Source organism: Scleropages formosus, chromosome 6, assembly GCF_900964775.1.
Source record: "Scleropages formosus chromosome 6, fSclFor1.1, whole genome shotgun sequence".
Classification (NCBI taxonomy): domain Eukaryota; kingdom Metazoa; phylum Chordata; class Actinopteri; order Osteoglossiformes; family Osteoglossidae; genus Scleropages; species Scleropages formosus.
The window spans coordinates 5,124,318-5,143,881 of record NC_041811.1 but is presented as its reverse complement, the minus strand read 5'-3'; the positions used below and the strand labels follow the sequence as shown (position 1 = coordinate 5,143,881).

Sequence of the window (19,564 nt, the reverse complement as noted above, 5' to 3'; positions counted from 1 at the left end):
ATCTCATACTAATCATTTGTGCTTCCAATGAGAGCGCCTGTGGGAAATAAAGGCACATGAATATAAAGGAAATAACCAGACTGGAGCAGATCGCGGAACCTCCTATGAGCAACCACAACCAGTGCCTCGCACCCTATGCTATACTCACCTGCGTCTTTCCCTTACTCTTCCCTCCTGTTCTTCAACTGTGATTCTTGAATGCCCCTTTGGACAATAATTGTGAATCGAGTGAACCCCGATGATTCTTTTGGATTTCCTCTTAAATAAAGTACCTGCATCTAAGTCTGCTGTGTCCATCTCCTGAGTATGGAATGACACAGCCATGCTATATCATCAGGTATATTAAAGCCTACCATTTACTCAGTGAAAAGAGAGCCAGGGATACTGAAATAGGGATACAAGATTATTTTTTTTAAATTTACTAAAATTGGAAGAAAAACTGTAAACTTAGAAAAAGTTTTATTAGAAAATTAAAGATGTGCCACCTCATATATGTAAACATCGTGTGGCGCATCACTGCACGTCTTTGAAACCTTGCAGCTTTGTAGGTAACATCATCAAACTGTCAGTCTACACAGGAAATAAAATATTTGTTTCCGTAACGAACTTCAGAATTCAAAATAAGTTTCGTTTTCAGTCTGTTTTTAATCATTGAAGTATAAAGTTGTTTACATTCATTTTACATTCACCGTTTTCATTTACCTGATACTTTTCTCCAAAGTGACTTACACTAAGAGGGGGCGCGATGGCACAGCGGGTTGGACCGGGTCCTGCTCTCTGGTGGGTCTGGGGTTCGAGTCCCGCTTGGGGTGCCTTGCGGCGGACTGACGTCCCGTCCTGGGTGTGTCCCCTCCGGCATTACGTCCTGTGTTGCTGGGTAGGCTCCGCGACCCCGTATGGGACAAGCGGTTCAGAAAATGTGTGTGTGTGACTTACACTATTACCTTACAGTATAAATACTTACAGTCATTTAAACAGCAGGGTGCTCTTTTCATATACAGGCTTACCCATACCTTAGTCAGCTGTCCTGGTATCAGCAGTTTCTCTATAACATGTCTAGAAAATTAATACCGTTTATTCCTCTCCGGCCCAATCCTACTTATAGCATGGTTCAGACAGGTAGTTAAAATATTTCTGGGCAACTTAAATAAATATTGTATACTGTATTCTAGGGGGTGCGGTGGCGCAGTGGGTTGAACCACAGTCCTGCTCTCCGGTGGGTCTGGGGTTCGAGTCCTGCTTGGGGTGCCTTGCGACGGACTGGTGTCCCGTCCTGGGTGTGTCCCCTCCCCCTCCGGCCTTGCGCCCTGTGTTACCGGGTAGGCTCCAGTTCCCCGTGACCCTGTATGGGACAAGTGGTTCTGAAAATGTGTGTGTGTGTGTGTACTGTATTCTACTTTTTTTTATTTTATCATTATCCATAGATCTAATCTGAATAACCACCTAAGTAAGGTCACAGTGACTTTATCCATCTTCCATCCCGCTTGTCCTAATAGGGTCACGGTGGCAGCAGGGAGAGCAGAGAGGCCCAGCCGCCCCTGTCCCCTACAATGTCCTCCAGCTCAACCTGGGGGATCCCCAGCCATTCCCAGGCCAACTGTGAGATATAATCCCTCCGGTGGGTCCTGGGCCGACCTTGGGGCCTCGTCCCAGTTACCTGTGCCCGGTATACCTCCAAAGGGAGGTGCCCAGGAGGCATCCTTATCAGATGCCCGAACCACCTCAAATGGCTCCTCTCAATGTGGAGGAGTAGTGGCTCTACTCTGAGTTCCTCCCGGATGTCCGAACTCCTCACCCTGTCACGGAGAGTGAGTCCCAACACGCTGCAGAGAAAACTGATTTCGGCCGCTTGTATCCGAGATCTTATTCTTTCGGTCATTATCCAAAGTTCATGACCATAGGTGAGGGTAGGGATGTAGATCGACCAGTAAATGGAGAGCTTCGCCTTATGGCTCAGCTCCCCCTTCACCACTACAGTCCAGTACAGCGACCGCATTACTGCTGCCGCTGCTCCCAGTCTGCGGCCGATCTCACTCTCCCTTCTCCCCTCACTCATGAACAAGACCCCAAGATACTTGAACTCCTCTACCTGGGGCAAATTCTCTCCCCTTACCTGGAGGGGGCATGCCATCCTTTTCCGTGAGAGAACCATGGACTCAGACTTTGAGGTGCTGATCCTCATCCCAGCCGCTTCACACTCGACTGCAAACTATTTCAGTGCGTGTTGGAGGCAACCCTGTGACGGTGCCAAAAGGACAACATCATCTGCAAAGAGCAGAGACGTCACCTTCCAGCTCCCACACAGAATGCTCTCCTGGCCTCAACTGTGCTTTGATATCCTGTCTATGAAAACCACAAACAGGAGTTGAGACAAGGCACAACCTTGGCAGAGTCCAACACCCACATTGAACAGGCTTGACTTAATGCCGAGTATGCAGACACAGCTTTCACTCTGTATGTACAGAGACCGAATGGCCCGCAGTAGTGGCCCCGGTACCCCATACTCCCTAAGCACCTCCCACAGAATTTCCCAGGGAACATGCTCATAGGCCTTCTCCAAGTCCACAAAACACATGTAGGCTGGATTAGCAAACTCCCATGCCCCTTCAATTATCTGTGAGAGGGTAAAAAGCTGGTCCACTGTTCCATGGCCAGGGTGGAATCCGCATAGTTCCTCTTCAATCTGAGGTTCAACTATTGGCTGGAGCCTCTTCTCCAGCACCACGGCATAGACTTTCCCAGGGAGGCTGAGAAGTGTGATCCCCCAATAGCTGGTACACACTCTCTGGTCCCCTTTCTTGAAAATAGGGACCACCACCCCAGTTTGGCAATCCAAAGGCACTGTCCTCGAGGTCCATGCAACATGGCAGAGGCGTGTCAACCATGACAGCCTTGCAACATCCAGGGCCTTAAGCAGTTCCGGGCAGATCACATCCACACCTGGTGTTTTGCCACTGTGGAGCTTACCAACTACCTCACTGACTTCCACCAGGGAAATGGACTCTGACAGCCCGAAAGCCTCAGGCCCTGAATCCTGTAAGGGAGGCATATCATATGGGTTTGAGAGTTCTTCAAAGTGCTCCTTCCACCTCCCGACAATGTCCTCATCAGAGTTTCTCCACTCCTGCTGAATACAGTCTGAGCAAAGCTCCTCCGATACCTTCTGAGCTGCCGGATGGTTCTCCAAAACCTCTTTGAAGCCGACCGATAGTTGTTTTCCATAGCGTCTCCAGACTCCTCCCATGCCCTGGATTTTGCTTCTGCAACCGCAGCCGCTGCTGCCTTTTTCACCTGCCGGTACCTGTTTGCTGAGTCAGGAGTCCCCAGAGCCAACCAGGCCCTAAAGGCCTCCTTCTTCAGCTTAATGGCTTCCCTCACCACCGGTGTCCACCAGCGGGTTCTCTGGTTGCCGCCCTGGCTGGCACCAACAAGCTTTTAGCCACAGCTGTGCCTCTCTGCCTTCACAATGGAGGTTTTGAACAGGGTCCATTCAGACTCCATGACCCCTACCTCCTCCGGGACATGGGAGAAGCTCTCCCGGAGGTGAAAGTTAAAATCATTCTGGACAAGGTCCTCCGACAGTTGTTCCCAGCACACCCTCGTTAAACGTCTGGGCCTACTGGGTCTGTCCATCAGTTTTCCCCGCCATTTGATCCAACTTACCACCAGATGGTGATCGGTTAACAGCTCAGCACCCCTCTTCACCCGAGTGCCCAGAACATGTGGCCTCAAGTCAGATGAAACAACTTGACCTGTGGCCCAAGGAGCTCTGGTACCAAGTACACTTATGAGCATCCTTGTGTTTGAACATGGTGTTTGTTATGGACAAACCGTGGCTAGCACAGAAGTCCAATAACATTTCACCATTCTGGTTTAGATTGGGCAGGCCGTTGTTTCCTATCACCCCCCTGCCAGATTTCCCAGTCATTGCTGACATGAGCGTTGAAGTCCCCCAGCAGGACTATGGAGTCTGTAGGTGGAGCCCTGTCCAGAACCCCACCCACCCTCTCCAAGAAGGCTGAATACTCTGAACTGCTGTTTGATGCATAAGCACACACAACAGTAAAAGTTTTCCTCTCTGCGACCCTAAGTCGCATTGAAGCGACCCTCTTGTCCACAGGGGCAAACTCCAACTGTATGGCAGCCAGCCGGGGGCTTGTGAGTATCCCCACACCCGCCCGGCGCCTCTCACCCTATGCAACTCCTGAGTAGGAGAGGGACCACCGCCTATCTAGAAGTTTGGTTCCAGAGCCAACACTGTGAGTGGAGGTGAGCCCAACTATATCTACTTGGTATTTCTCAACCTCCCGCACCAGTTCCGGCTCCTTCCCCCCCAGTGAGGTAACATTCCACATACCAAGAGCCATTTTCTGTCGCGAGGGGCTGCGACGCCATGCACCACCCCGCCCCTTCCCGCTGCCTAGTACACATTGCACCCGACCCCCATGATGGACTTTTCAGGTGGTGGGCACACATGGCCCCCTCACAATGCCTTTTTGGGCTGAGCCCGGCCGGGTTACGTGGGCTGCCCGACCACCAGGCGCTCGCCTAGGAACACTACCCTCAGGCCTGGCTCCAGGGGTAGGTCCTGGTGACCCTATTCCGGGCAGGGTAAATGTTTTTTTGTTTCCATTTTTCATAGGGGTGTTTTGCGGTGACTTTATGATTTATTTATTTATTTATTTATTTGTATTATTATGCTATTATTTCTTAAGTGTTTTATACTAGGGGGGTGCAGTAGTGCAGTGGGTTGGACCGGGTCCTGCTCTCCGGTGGGTCTGGGGTTCGAGTCCTGCTTGGGGTGCCTTGCGACAGACTGGCGTCCTGTCCTGGGTGTGTCCCCTCCCCCTCCAGCCTTACGCCCTGAGTTGCTGGGTTAGGCTCCGGTTCCCCATGACCCTGTATTGGACAAGCAGTTCAGAAAGGCAACCTAGCTCCTGAAATCATTCAGGCACTCAAACCCCTCCACCATGTTAAGGTGGCGGTTCAAGGAGGACTGAAGTACTTACCCTAAATTGCTCCAGTAAAATGACCCAGGTGTCTGAATGAGTAATTATTTGTAAGTCACTTTGGAAAAAAGCATCAGCTAAATGTATAAATTTAATATTAAAATAATTGATTTTACCTATAAATTAAAATTTTATTCCCCATTCTTTATCATCTATCTTTTTTGTGTCTATATCTAAAATCCAGATAATTTTGTCATTGGAAACCACACACACACACACACACACACACACACATTTTCAGAACTGCTTGTCCCATACGGGGTCACGGGGAACCGGAGCCTACCCGACAACACTCATTGGAAACCACACACACACACACACACACACCGTCAGAACCGTTTGTCCCATACGGGGTTGTGGGGAACCAGAGCCTACCCGGCAACACTCATTGGAAACCACACACACACACACACACACACACACACATTTTCAGAACTGCTTGTCCCATACGGGGTCACGGGGAACCGGAGCCTACCCGACAACACTCATTGGAAACCACACACACACACACACACACACACCGTCAGAACCGTTTGTCCCATACGGGGTTGTGGGGAACCAGAGCCTACCCGGCAACACTCATTGGAAACCACACACACACACACACACACACACACACACACACACACACACACACACCGTCAGAACCGTTTGTCCCATATGGGGTTGCAGGGAACCGGAGCCTACCCAGCAACACAGGGCGTAAGGCTGGAGGAGGAGGGGACACACCCAGGATGGGACGCCAGTCCGCCGCAAGGCACCCCAAGTGGGACTCGAACCCCAGACCCACTGGAGAGCAGGACCCGGTCCAACCCACTGCGCCACCGTGCCCCCCCTCATTGGAAACTATCTACTGTATAAAACACAATGCAATGAATGTATTTTATTTGCCATTTTTAGTTTTCAACTTCTGCTTTTTGATGAAGCCGAGCTAAGTCAGTGGGTGTAGGCTGCCATTTTCCTTTCCTGTGAAGGTGGAATGGAGATGTTTGAACACCTGCAGGCCACATGTTGGCAGGGTGACCAATGAGCTGCAATTAGTCCCACTTTGTGACTGCAGTGCAACCATCACTGCCGCATAGCTTTGACCACAATTCCCCACCTAAAAACAAGACAGGAGTGCACTCTATTGTGTGTCTCCTGCAACCCTCCTATTTCACAGGATGTCTGTGTAATTTGAAATGTGCCATTGCAGGGGAATCGTTGATGTCTGTGCAATCTTTTCAAATGCAGTGCAGCGAGGGCCAAGTGAGGCAAGTTGTGGCTACCATGTGAAAAAGTGGGTAGCCTTTCAGCATCACGAAAGCACACTCCATGCTCTTGACTTCAGTCAGTCCGATGAACCCCAGAGGGACACCCATCAGATGTGCCGAGTCTGTGGTGGAGCTGAGGGAAAGGATTGAGTTTGCTAAGAGAACTCCTGTGTCTCATACAGGAGCAGGGCTGTGGAGGTAATTGGCTACTGCATGCACCTACTGACAGAATCCCTCTTTCCACCTGGGAGGGCTGCCTTCTTCTCTTGCAGCTTTTCTCTGTGGTGTAACAGTGTGTGGTAATGAGTTGTTTCGATACAAAAGAAGCACCTGACTCTGTACCATTGGGCATGGAACTGAAGACATCATCATTAGCATATGCCAGCTAGATTAGATCAAAAGTTTGACTCGTTCATTCTCATTACAGGAGACATTCTCCTCATTCTCCATTCTCTGATGATATCTCCTGGCTTGAACCCTTAATGTTGTGGGAAATACAGGCGGGGTTATTTTGGCTAAAACAAGTATACATATTCAGCATTGTCTGCATGCTCAAAGTATGTCTTTTTCAGGTGTTGTATATATCTATCAAGTTCTGTACTGGTTAATGCTGTCGCCTTATATGGATCGGGTCTCAAATCCTTGCTGCTGCATTAAGGCATTTACCTTGAATTGATACAGTAAAATTACTGTACTATTTAAATGGGTAAAAATTTAATTAGGTTAGTGTCCAAACTTAACATTATAGGTTACCTCAGACAAAGGTATTAGTGTATTAGTTAATGCCACAAATTAGTAACCAATATATTTTACATTTGAATCCCACGGAAGCAAAATTCACACATTGAGGTATCTCCTAATACATGAAGGCTGTCACACAGACCCATTTGAACTCGACTTTCAGTGCTGCTGTAAAACTGAACAGCGGCAGTAAATCTATGGGCTTATTGCAGAATTGAATCCCAACATACATACTGCAGTAAATCAGCCCTGATCGCAGTGCTTCATTGTAGTACTGAAAACAGCTGGCAACCTGTGGTCCTCCTCTATTCGGCACATTTATTCCTTACATTGTCTTATGGTATTTTAAAGTGAAGGCAAAGGCAGATCCTTGTTTAAATTAGTTATAAGTGCACATTTAATTTAACCATACTGAAGGGCTGAAAGAATTTCCACATTTACTAGAAAAGATTTTTTTTTTTTTAAATAAGTAAATGGTGCTCATATTTTCACTGGCTACAGTGCATCATTTCTGAGGCCTCCTCAATCCTGCAAGAACATTTCTGCTCTGCAATGAAATTTACGACTCTGTCTGGCCTACTGAGCATGTCAAACGAGGCTGTATGGCTTATACATTAGCACGTCCACATAATTCAGCACAAATTGCCTTACTTATCCATATTAAGTTAAATGCATCATGGCAGCATGTCTACAAAAATTTCTTTTTCTCCAGAAAAAAGGAAAAATGAGATTGTTTCTGTTAGGGCGGGGACATATTTCAAGGTTGTTACTGTTATACAGTAAAATAAGTTTGCATTGGTTATATTGGATGCAGCAGAAGGGAGAGGAACTGAAAGGATTAACTAGAAGAGGTAGAAAAAACACTGAATCGAAACAAAAAAAAGTAAAAACCAACTCATCATGAACCAAAATCTGTGACTACTCCACTACCCCGATGTGCTTTTTGGGTACTGAAGTAGAGGAGCTTAAGGAGTCAAAGAAAACCTGTCAATACTGTGCCTCTCCAGGACCCTACTGTCCCCAGAGTCAAGGTACTGGTCCCAGAGTCACCATGCTAACAGTACAGTTGCCAGATTCTCCCAGAAACAACTGACTAACACTGGAGTCTCCAGCCAGACACTAGAGTCACCATACTGTTCAGAGTGACATCAGAGTCACCAGGCTGTACCCAGAACTACTAGACTGTACTCAGAGTCACCACACTGACATCAGTCACCAGTCTAAGACAGTAATTAGACTGTCCCCAGAGTGACCAGATTGACATCCGAGTGACAACGTGCTGTCCTTAGTGTTCTTATGATTTTAAGTTTATTTGGCTACTTATTTATTCTTTTACTCATCATTTTTTTTAATTGTCTCATGTCTTCTTCTTATTTATTCTTTTTTGTTTTTCTAACATCCTTTTGTGTTACCCTGTTCTGTAATATGTCGGGGGGTGTGGTGGCGCAGTGGGTTGGACCAGGTCCTACTCTCCAGTGGGTCTGGGGTTCGAGCCCTGCTTAGGGTGCCTTGCGGCGGACTGGCGTCCCATCCTGGGTGTGTCCCCTCCCCCTCCGGCCTTACGCCCTGTGTTGCCGGGTAGGCTCTGGTTCCCCATGACCCCGTATGGGACAAGCGGTTCCAAAAATGTGTGTGTGTAATATGTCAATGTCCTGAAGGATATAGCTGCTATGAAGCAAAACAAATTTCAGAGAAACCTGACAAAATTCATCATATAGTGACCAGACTGTCCCCAGAGTCACTAGACAGATATTGGAGTCATCGGACTGATACAAGGACTAACAGATTGACAGAGTGACTTCACTAAGTTCCTAGATAGCAGACTGTTATCTGTACTATCCATGCATTTATATTCTACTCCACAAGACTGACACTGTAGTCACCATATTTGCATTTATTTATTTAGCTGCCGCATTTCTCTAAAGTGGCTTACAATGTTAAGCTTCTTACAGCTACTTATACAATTCTACAGCTGGATAGTTTTACTGGAGGAATTTAGGGGAAGTACCTTGCTCAAGGGTATTGCAGATGGAAGTGGAATCTAACCACTGTGCTAGTAGCTGACCTATTGTTCCCAGAGTGACAAGATTTACCTCAGAGTGACTCTACTGTATCCTAAGCAACCAGTCTGTCCCCAGACTGATCAGACTGACATCAAAGTCATCAGACTCTGTTCAAAGTAACTCAGCTGACACCACAGTCAAAAAACTGACTGCAGAATCACCAGACTGAAAGACCATAGGTAGCTGGTGGAAGAAGTGTCTTGAAGTGCAGCTAACTTTACCCCGGTATTTCTTTCTCCTACATTGTGGAAATAAGTGCAAAATTATGTTTAGCCTGAGAGTTGAGTTCCAACGAATTGCTTAAATTGGTTCAGTTTAAAGGCAGATAGTTGAAACTCAACGCACAGCAGGTATGCACAACTATACATCAGTCATTCAGTGGCGCACCAGCTCCGGCATCTGTAATTACACCACCTCCTAGCCTAAAATCTAATTCTTCCTTGGTTCAGGAGCACTCCCCATATCACTTCACACCATCTGTCTTGAGCTGCCTGCAGTTTAAATTAACTCTTGGAGCTTCCCTAGAATTCCCAGGCTAGGAATGCAGCAGTACGGGCCAAGGTCAGCTAAGATAAGCCTATGTGAAGAACACAGGTGCCACAGTAACAACAGTGTTATGGCACCTTCCTGCGCTGTGTCCATCCAGCTGCATCCCAAGGCACTTTGCTCCTGAAATAGTGCTGTTTGGATTTACTTCTGCACAATCCAGTTTGTGAGTCATACAGGTACAGGGAAGGATGCAGTGATCCAACAAAAAAACACCTTCAAGTTTGCATACAAGAAAACTTATAAACATGCAAACATTTTTTTTTGACAGGAGTCTCAGCGTTCTGTAATGCATGGAATTTCCCACCAGTGTGTAAACCTCCTGTTGGTGTTAATGGTTTAATGCACATTTGAAACACCCAGTGTTGATGTTTCCAAAACATTAAGCCGACATACTAGCCACCCAGCCTTGTTCCTGTTTTTAAAGACCCCATCTTTCTCTCTGTCTGTGCCCTATCACACTTGATTTCAGTCAGTTTTATAAGCTTTTAAACACATTTAGCACGTAAATTAATTACATAGAAAGTTACATATTAAGCCTAAGCACTTGCGCTCGTGTGTATTATTGCAGGAGATACTGAAGATCCTACAGTGGCTCCTTTTTTTATAAACACTAAAGTCAAAAATTTTCGGAAAAGCAAGCATTTCGGTTTTCTTTCATTTTCAGTGATTTTCTTGATTTATTTGTTTTACATTTACATTTATTCACTTAGCAGATGCTTTTCTCCAAAGCCACTTACAATGGATACTATGTACTGTTACTAGCCCACACACCTTATTTACCAAGGTGACTTACAGTGCTAGATACACTACTTAGACTGGGTCAGTCATCCATACATCAGTGGAACACACTCTCTTTGTGTCACTCACACACTATATTTTCTAAATAATATGTTACACTAATAAGTTAATACTATGTATTACTAATACTAATAATTATATTAATAATACTAATAATAAGTTACACTATATATTCTAAATAATATTATTTTCTAAAATTTCTCTGAAATGTGACCGGTGCCTACCAGTCAAGTGCATCTAAACAGAATTGGAGTCTGAAACTGCCTTAGTTGATCTCACTTTCACAGTGTTTACAGCTCGTGCCTGGTGTATTTTTTGGTCAGTAATAAGTTGATAAATGTTACACATGGGATGAATTTGTGATCAGTCAGTACTGAATAGGAGTCTAAGGAGACATCCATCCATCCATCTTCCTCCGCTTTATCCGGGGCCGGGTCGCGGGGGCAGCAGTCCGAGCAGAGTCCTCCAGACTTCCCTCTCCCCGCACACCTCCTCCAGTTCCTCTGGGGGAACCCCAAGGCGTTCCCAGGCCAGCCGGGAGACATAGTCTCTCCAATGTGTCCTGGGTCTGCCCCGAGGCCTCCTCCCAGTGGGACATGCCCGGAACACCTCCCCAGGGAGGCGTCCAGGAGGCATCCGGAACAGATGCCCGAGCCACCTCAACTGGCTCCTCTCGATGCGGAGGAGCAGCGGCTCTACTCCGAGCTCCTCCCGGGTGACTGAGCTCCTCACCCTATCCCTAAGGGTGCGCCCAGCCACTCTGCGGAGGAAACTCATTTCTGCCGCTTGTATCCGCGATCTCATTCTTTCGGTCATGATCCAGAGTTCATGACCATAGGTGAGGGAGAAAGAAAGAAAGAAAGAAAGAAAGAAAAAGGTGGTGATTAACTGGCCAAATAATTAGCAAATTTAAATATTTTAAAGGATTTTGAATTAACTTTGCATAGTATTTGGATCTGGCATTAAAAAGTGCTTTTCTGTATTTTTCAGACAATCGGACCAGGCTACTTTATAAACGTGCAGCTTAGTTGAACACCATTTATGCTCTAATTTATGACATTCTAACTTTAAAAAAAAATAATAATTTTGGAAACACGGAATTGGAAGAATTTATAATATTCTTTGCACCAGCCTCAGCCCTCTCATTAAGATTAGCGGTAATTTTTCTCTCTGTGCCTGTTTTCCTTACTAAGCTTCCTATCATATCAAAATGATTTTTAAAAAAATCAAAAATACAATACATTAGAATGAGTGGTAAGTTGCATGACCCCAATAAATGGGGGGCTTTAGTCAAAGGTTAACTGTACATGAAATTATGTATCCTGCATAAATATATATGTAAATAGTTCTTGAACACTGTGTGATCTCTATTGCCCCCTCATGGTAGGAATGGATTCAGCTGCTGTGAAAAGCAACCCGTGTGCAGACTCATCGAAGCCATGCAACCCCTGTCTGGATGCAGCCAAGGCCTGCAACCTGAACGACACCTGCAAGAAGATGCGTTCACTCTACATCTCTGTGTGCTCGAAAGGCGTGTTTGGTGGCGGGACAGGGAGTGGGACTGGACGTCTGCCAATAGGTGCTGAGCCCTGCAACCGCAAGCGCTGCCACAAGGCACTGCGCCAGTTCCTTGACCGCGTGCCATCGGAGCACAGCTACCGCCTGCTCTTCTGCCCGTGCCGTGATCAAGCGTGCGCTGAGCGCAGACGGCAGACCATCGTGCCCGCATGCTCGTACGAGGAGCGTGGGAAGCCCAACTGCCTGGAACTACGCAGGACCTGTCGATCTGATCCCCTCTGCAGGTAAGCGATTTCTGTGCACATTCAGCCAAATCAGCCAAAAAAAAAAAAATAAATGTAATGAGTTAATGAACTGAGGAGGAAATTTTATAATTGTTATAACGCAAACACAAACAAACATATTTAAAACCTTCAGGGAATCTTTCCGTTTTAATTCAAGGAAAAAGTTAAATAAACCATTAAATTGACATCCAGGTATATCAAACTTCCTGTCTTAATTGTAAACACTTTCACGTTACCTGCACTGCCAATTTTATAATTTTTAATTTTTTTTTCCACAAAGCTCTAGCACTTCAGAATGACTCCTGATTTTTGGATTTCACCTTTGTGGTCTGTCATGTATGGTATGTGTGCATGATTTCCAGGAATTAAACAACTAATCAAAATTGAGCATGAATAAGTATGAATTCATGTTTGTCATGGTGACCAGCAGAATTTGAGCAACAGACTCAGTGCTCTTAAGGCTTTTAATGTGGGTCAGGCAACAGAGTGGTCAAAGAACAGGCGAAGGTCAGTCGAGGTGCTAACATTGTCCAGAGGAGTATAACAAGAACTGTCACCAACAAGGCAAGGCAAAGAGTTGATAACCAGAGAAGCAATAACAAGGGGACCAAGGAAGCAAACAGGAACTATGCGCTGCGGTGTCTCTTTGTGAGGTTCCACACTGACAAGCTTTCGGCATGCCCTTTTATGCTGGATTTCCTTGATCAGCAGCAGCTGTCTCTGAGAGACTGGCAGATGAGGGTGTGACAGGACCCCCCCTCTCACAAGCGGCTCCAGCCACGCTACACCAGGAAGGAGGGTGTCCCCAGGGGTGAGGTTCCGGCCTGTCCCTATGAAAGGCGGCAATCAGATCAGGGTCTAGAATGTTACGAGCGCTCACCCAGGACTGTTCTTCCAGGCCGTAGCCCTCCCAGTCGACCAGGTACTGCAGCGCCCTTCTCCGGCATCAAGAGTTCAGCAAGGCCTGCACTATGTAGGCTGGCTCCTCATCGGCCTGCACCGGAGGGCGGGGGAGCACTCTTGGTGGATGGCTGAAGGGGAGTGGTCCTGCACGGTTTGAGGAGGGACACATGGAAGGTGGGGTGCACCTGCATTCCCGGAGGCAGCTGGAACTTGTTGGTGACAGGGTCACTCGGCAGTGTACCTTGTATGGGCCAATGTACCGGGGGGTGAGTTTCTTTGAGGGCAGGTGTAACCGAAGGTCCCAGGTGGAGAGCCAGACATGTTGCCCGAGCACAAACGCTAGGGTCCACCAATGTTGGTCCGCCTGCTGTTTGTACTGGGCTATGGTCACTCTAAGGTGGTCGCAGACCAACTGCCACATCTCATCGCTCTCCTGGTGCCAGTTGTTCACCGCCGGAACCGAGCTAGGAGAGGTCTGCCACAGAAACAAGGTGGCAGTATGGGACAGAGCATATATTCAGCCCAAGGCAGGTACCGGGCCCACTGATGCTGCTTCTGGGCGCAGTAGGAGCACAGGTACTGGGAGATGTCCTACTTCAGGAACTCGGCTTGGCCATTAGCGTGAGGGTGGTAGCCTGATGTGAGGCTTACCTTGACCCCTACCCTGGCCCAGAAGGCCCTCCACAGCCTCGATGTGAACTGAGGGCCCCGGTCCGAGACGATGTCCTCGGGTAAGCCGTACAGCTGGAACACCTGGTGGAAAAGGACCTTGGCCATCTTCAAGGTGGTTGGCAGCTTGGGGAGTGGAATCAGGCAGCGAGCCTTGGAGAAGCGGTCCACCAAGGTGAGTATTATGGTCTTACTGTCTAACATGGGGAGGTTGACCAGGAAATCCACTGCCACATGGGATCAAGGACGGGAGGGTATAGGCAGTGGTTCCAGCAGTTCCGAGGGCTTCAACATCAGGATCCTTGCCTAGAAGCTTGTGACACAATCTTCAATATAATCTCTAACATTATGCAGCATGGAGAACCACCAGAAGCGCCACTGCAAGAGGGAGAGAGTCCACCAGACCCTAGGATGGACTGAGGTGGGGGCGGTCTTTCATTCGTCCCCCTGGCGGATGCAAATGAGGTTGTAGATCAGAGTAGTTGGTCAAATCCAGTTTGATGAATACCGTTGCCCCATGGATTCTTTCTAAGGATGCAGTGATCAATGGCAACGGGTGTGGGTGCCGGGCGGTGATAACGTTCAACCCCCAATAATTGATGCACAGATGCAAGCCCTTGTCCTTCTTACCTGTGAAAAAGAAACCCGCAGAGGCTGGTGATGTGGATGGCCTGATAATCCCTACCTGCAGAGTCTTCGTGATGTAATCCCACATCACTTTCTGTTCCAGCAGGGCAAAGGGTACACGCACCCTCTGGGAGGAGGGGTCCCAGGTAAGAGGTCGATTGACAATCCCATAGCCGATGACAAGGAAGCTCTGCTGCTCAGGTCTTGCTGAAAACCTCTCCAATCACCCCCTTTACCGAGGTGGCCCGGCACAGAAGGTGTAAGCATGAACGCACACACTGGTTTCCCCATGACACCAACTCCCTCCTACGTAACACTGGGTCACAGTGTACCAACCAGGATCAACCTAGAACTACTGGAGTTTCCTGGGCTCGAATGAGAAAAAATACCATATCCTCATGGTGGCATGCTCCGACCGTTAAATGGATGGCTTCAGTACACGAGTCTACGACACCTGAGCCCAAGGGCTGCTCGTTCACTGTGCTTACCCATAACGTTATGTCACAATGCTACTCAGGAATACCATTCACCTGGGCGAACGCGGTGTCCATAAAACACCCAGCTACCCCCGAGTCTACCATACCAGGGGTTTGCACTCGGTTCCCCCTCCAGGCTATGAGCAGTGGTACTGTTAGCTGCCCTGGACAGCACAAGGGACTAACCTGGGATCTTGAGGGACTTTCTCGGCCGGGATGCACTGGGCAGGCAGAGCAGAAGTGACCCGGGGCGCTGCAGTGAAGGCAGAAGTGGTCTTGCAGGTGGCGTCATCTCTCCTCAGGGCCCAACCAGCCCTGTCCAATCTGCATCAGCTCCAGCTCCTCCTGGGAGGCTGGGGAAGCTGTCCAGTGCCTCGAGGAACGCTCATGGGGGAGGTTGTCCACGGCTATTACCATGTCCACAAAGTGGTCAACAGTCCACTCCTCACCACGATACACCAGGTTGTTCTGGAGCTGGGGCTGGAGCCTGTTGCAGAAGCAGGCCAGGAGAGGTGTGGCATTCCATCCCTTTTGTTCAACCAGTGTCCAAAACTCCAATGCATACTTGGCCACGGTATGATTACCCTGCTGAATACACAACAGGCAGTTGCTGGCAGCACGCACCAACAGGGGGTGATTAAAGACAGCTTCGAATTTCTTATTGAAGTCACCGTAAGTGGACTTAACGCGGCTGCACCAGCCCGCTGTCATCCAGCGATGCGCCGGTCCGGTGAGAAGGGCAACCGGGTGCACAATTTTGGCTTCGTCTGTCCGATACATTTGGGGAGAGCAGGAAAACACCAGTTCACGCTGCATAAGGAACCCCTGGCAATGATCTGGCAATCTGTCGCACCTCTTGGGGATGGTGATGCTTGTGTCCGGTAGTGGGACACTCGGAGTGCCAGAGAGCACGTTGTCCTCAGGGGGTTCTCCTTTGTAGACCAGAGGAGCCCAAAGGACTGGAATGCCAAAACCAGTTCACTGAGCGTCCCTTCAATCTGTGTAAGGGACTGCTTGTAGTCTCCCAGTAGCGTGCCTTGCGCTGCTACTGCATTGCACAAGCAGCCAAGCTCCGCTGAGCCCACGATGAAGGCAAAACCTTCTGTCACAGTGACCGGTGGCATTTGAGCAACAGACTCAAGTGCAGTGCTTGTAAGGCTTTTAATGCAGGTCAGTCAAAAGAGTGGTCAAAGAACAGGTGAAGATCAGTTGAGGAGTGAACGTTGTCCAGAGGAGTATAACAAGAATCATCATGAACAAGACAATGCGAAGAGTCGATAACCAGGGATGCAATAATAAGAGGAACATGGAAGCAAACAAGAACAAAGTGCTGTGGTGTCTCTTTGTGAGGTTCCACACTGATGAGCTTCCAAGTTGCCCTTTTTGTATGCTGGCTCCCTTTGATCAACCGCAGGTGTCACTGAGGGACTGGCAGATAAGGGCGTGACAATGATGTTCCAATTGCAGGAGTTCATTAAGCGTAAATAAACAAAACCAAATTAGTTTAGGGTTTGGGGTGCTAAGACTGCATTAAGACCTGGTAAATCTCAAAGAAATTTAACTGGAGGTAGTAAAGGTGTGTGAATCACTGAATTCTTGCAAGATGTGTTTGTTGCCCCATTGAACTTAGATTTGATGTGTAAATACATTAAGCTGCACTATGCTAATTGTGTGAATGTTTTAATACTGTCCAGCCATAACTGTGGATGTGTGAAGCACCGTGGGTTCATTAATTAATTCTGGGTTATCTTGGGTTAGCTATGGGTTATCAATGACAGGTTGTGACATTAGTGAAGGCTTGGCTTTCTTGAGCTCCACCTCCACCCCACACAGTAGGGGCAGTTACGGCTTATGAACCTATAGGCATCTCCATTAGGATCAGAGCCAGGAAGCTCATGGGACATGGGAGAAGCTAATACATTTGGCAGAACCGGAGTGTAAAATGCTAAATTACGATGCTGTATTCCTGCAAGTTCCGAGATTTCTCTTGGCCTTGTCTCTGTGCTGTGGCAAACGAGAGGTTCAGTGCTTCATTTCAGTGCAGCAGTACGAGAAGATACATCTTTGTAAGGGCTGTTGCCTAGATGCACCCCCCTTTCAAGGCCCTTTCCAGCCCACCACATCAGAGAGGCATTGTGCTGAGGCTGCATCATTTTTTTAACTCTAAACAAGGCTAGACTCCCACATCTATGGGTAAAGTATGCAGCAACCAAGCCGACACCGTGGGATGTCTTAGCTCCAGGTTAAGTGAGGCCTCGGAGCACCTGTGTTCTTCAGTTATGCATGCTGTGCAACAGGTTTGTTCTGTGAGGAGCTGGCAGTTCACTCAAGATGTGATTTCATGTCTTTTTATGTGTAAGAGCAAAGACAAACACTACAGGGGTTACTCCTATAAACAGCATGGAAAATCCCTCTTGCGATAATTAGCCAACATGTCCCCCCATGATGAAATCAATGGTTATAAGGATTGGGATGTTATAAGGATATGGATATAAGAAGATTCAGAAGCAGAAACGTTGGCCCGCAGGCCGCTTCCACAAACGTTGCATTTCGCTTAACACAGCATCTTCTTTGAAATCTAATCCGCCACCGGCTCAGCTCATCTCGTTTCGTCTTTAGCATTGCTTTTTCTATCAAAGTCACCAGCTGCTGTTTCATTGAGCATAAACACACTGTCAGTCCGGTGGCTGTCTCGTTCTGAAGATGAAGCGCCACACCAGCCGGGACGATTTAAGACCTGTGTGTGTTCTTGAAAGACTGGAGCATCTGTCAGGAGGGAGAGCATGATGTCGCTCAACCACCACAGCTCTTGTTTTCAAAATTCCTATTCAGGACTCTCTTGTCATTTCTTCCCTTTTGAAAACAGCCCAGCTTGGCAGACAGAAAGCATCAAGGAGTTGCAGGTTGTAGGTTCATGCCTTAGGAACAGACTTTTTTTTTTACAGCATTGAGCTTTAAGGGCAGCATAGTGGTATAGTAAATAGTATTGGTTTCTCACAACACCTGTGGTGTGTGGTTGGATGTGGGTTTCATCCCCATTTAGTCTCAGTGTGGACTTTTTATGTTCTCCTAGTATTCATCTGGGTTTCACATGTATTCATTTGGGTTCACCCATAGTGTGCAAGTGACAGAGAGAGTGTGTTCCACTGATGTATGGATGAGTGACCCATTGTAAGTAGTGTATCTAGCAGAGTAAGTCACCTTGGTGAATAAGGTGTGTGGGATGATAACACTACATAGAGTTCATTGGAAGTCACTTTGCAGAAAATGTCTGCTAAATACAGTAATGTAGTAAAGTTTCCACTCCCAGTCTAAAGACATGTGTCTCCGGTGGATTCTAATTTGCCCTTATTGTGTATGTGTTTCTGTGTCTGTGTGTTACATTGCTCTGCTGTGTAGGTAGGTAAATGAGTGTTTACTGTAGTGTAACTAACATTGTAAGTCACACTGAATAAAGGTGTCCATTAAATATTAGTTAATTATTATGGTAAGTCTCTTTGGAAAAAAAGCATTTGTAAAATTAATGTGTAAATGTCAGGGTACCAGAGCTGCTTCAGTAATGCATCCATCCATCTATTTTTGTTAACTGCTTGTCCTGGCCTTATACTTGGTGCAAGGTTGAGGGAAGTATACCTTGGATGGAACACCAATCCGTTTCAGGGTAGCCACATGTGCATAAACTCACTCACTCACTCACTCACTCACACATACACACACACATTAACTGAAATCACTTGTCCCAAGCGGGGTTGCGGCAAGCTGGAGCCTAACCCGGCAACACAGGGTGCAAGGCTTGGGGGGGTTGGGGACACACCCAGGGCAGGATGCCAGTCCATCACAAGGCACTCCAAGCGGGACTTGAACCCCAGACCCACCAGAGAGCAGGACCCAGCCAACCCCGCTGCACCCCCCACCTTCTTACCGGTGATTTAGCATCACCAATCTATCCAAGCTACATGATTTTAGACTGTGGGAGGAAACTAGAGCAAACACACTAACAATATGTAAACGCCACAAAGACAGAGCAGGTTTCAAACCTACACCCAAATAGCTCAGTCGCTGTGGGGTGGCAGTGATGTTTGCTGTGTCAAGTGCTTGAATGTTATATTAATAAAGACATAAAGTAATTTGACTTGGCTGTCTGATCTTATCTGTGAACCAGTAGTTTGTTTTTTCCTGCTGGAGGTAAGCAGGTGGTAGAGGAATTTCTGAAAGAACTAAACTTAGCTGGATAGGCAGGGGACTTGCCTTTGTAGCTGAAGGGTTCAAACAGAACCAGATACCTTCCGGAAAGCTGTCCTGTCAGAGTATAAACTGCTCTCATGCGCTGCGGTCCTTCAATTCTCCAGTAGATGCTTCTGCACTTGTCTTATTTACTTGAAGACTTGTCTATCCAAAGCATCTATCTCAGCTCAACTTGAAATTTATGACAGGAATTCAACAGAATAATGTTGGTATGGATTTGAATTTGGAACCATCAGCCAGTGGCTCAGATCTGACTAGCTTGAGAAAAGGACTCAAGTCTGAGCTGCTCCAAAGAAATATTATTATTTTAGCTGACAAGGACAGGTTTGTGCCCTAAGATGCTTTCCCTGATTTACCCACATTGATCAAGAGTACTGCAGTAGGAGATTCAAACCTAGGTTCTTCAATTAAAAGCCAGTGGGCCTAACC

At 47.3% G+C, this 19,564-nt stretch overlaps 1 protein-coding gene across 2 annotated transcripts in view; it reads left to right on the top strand.

Moving 5' to 3' along the window:
- The window catches only part of gfra2b (GDNF family receptor alpha 2b), a 74,755-nt gene that overhangs the window by 32,103 nt on the left and 23,088 nt on the right, over positions 1–19,564 (top strand). For both annotated transcript variants that reach the window (XM_018732929.2, XM_018732928.2), the window contains exon 4: positions 11,801–12,215. In XM_018732929.2, the coding sequence (XP_018588445.1) occupies positions 11,801–12,215 (415 nt within the window). The remainder of the gene's footprint in view (positions 1–11,800; positions 12,216–19,564) is intronic.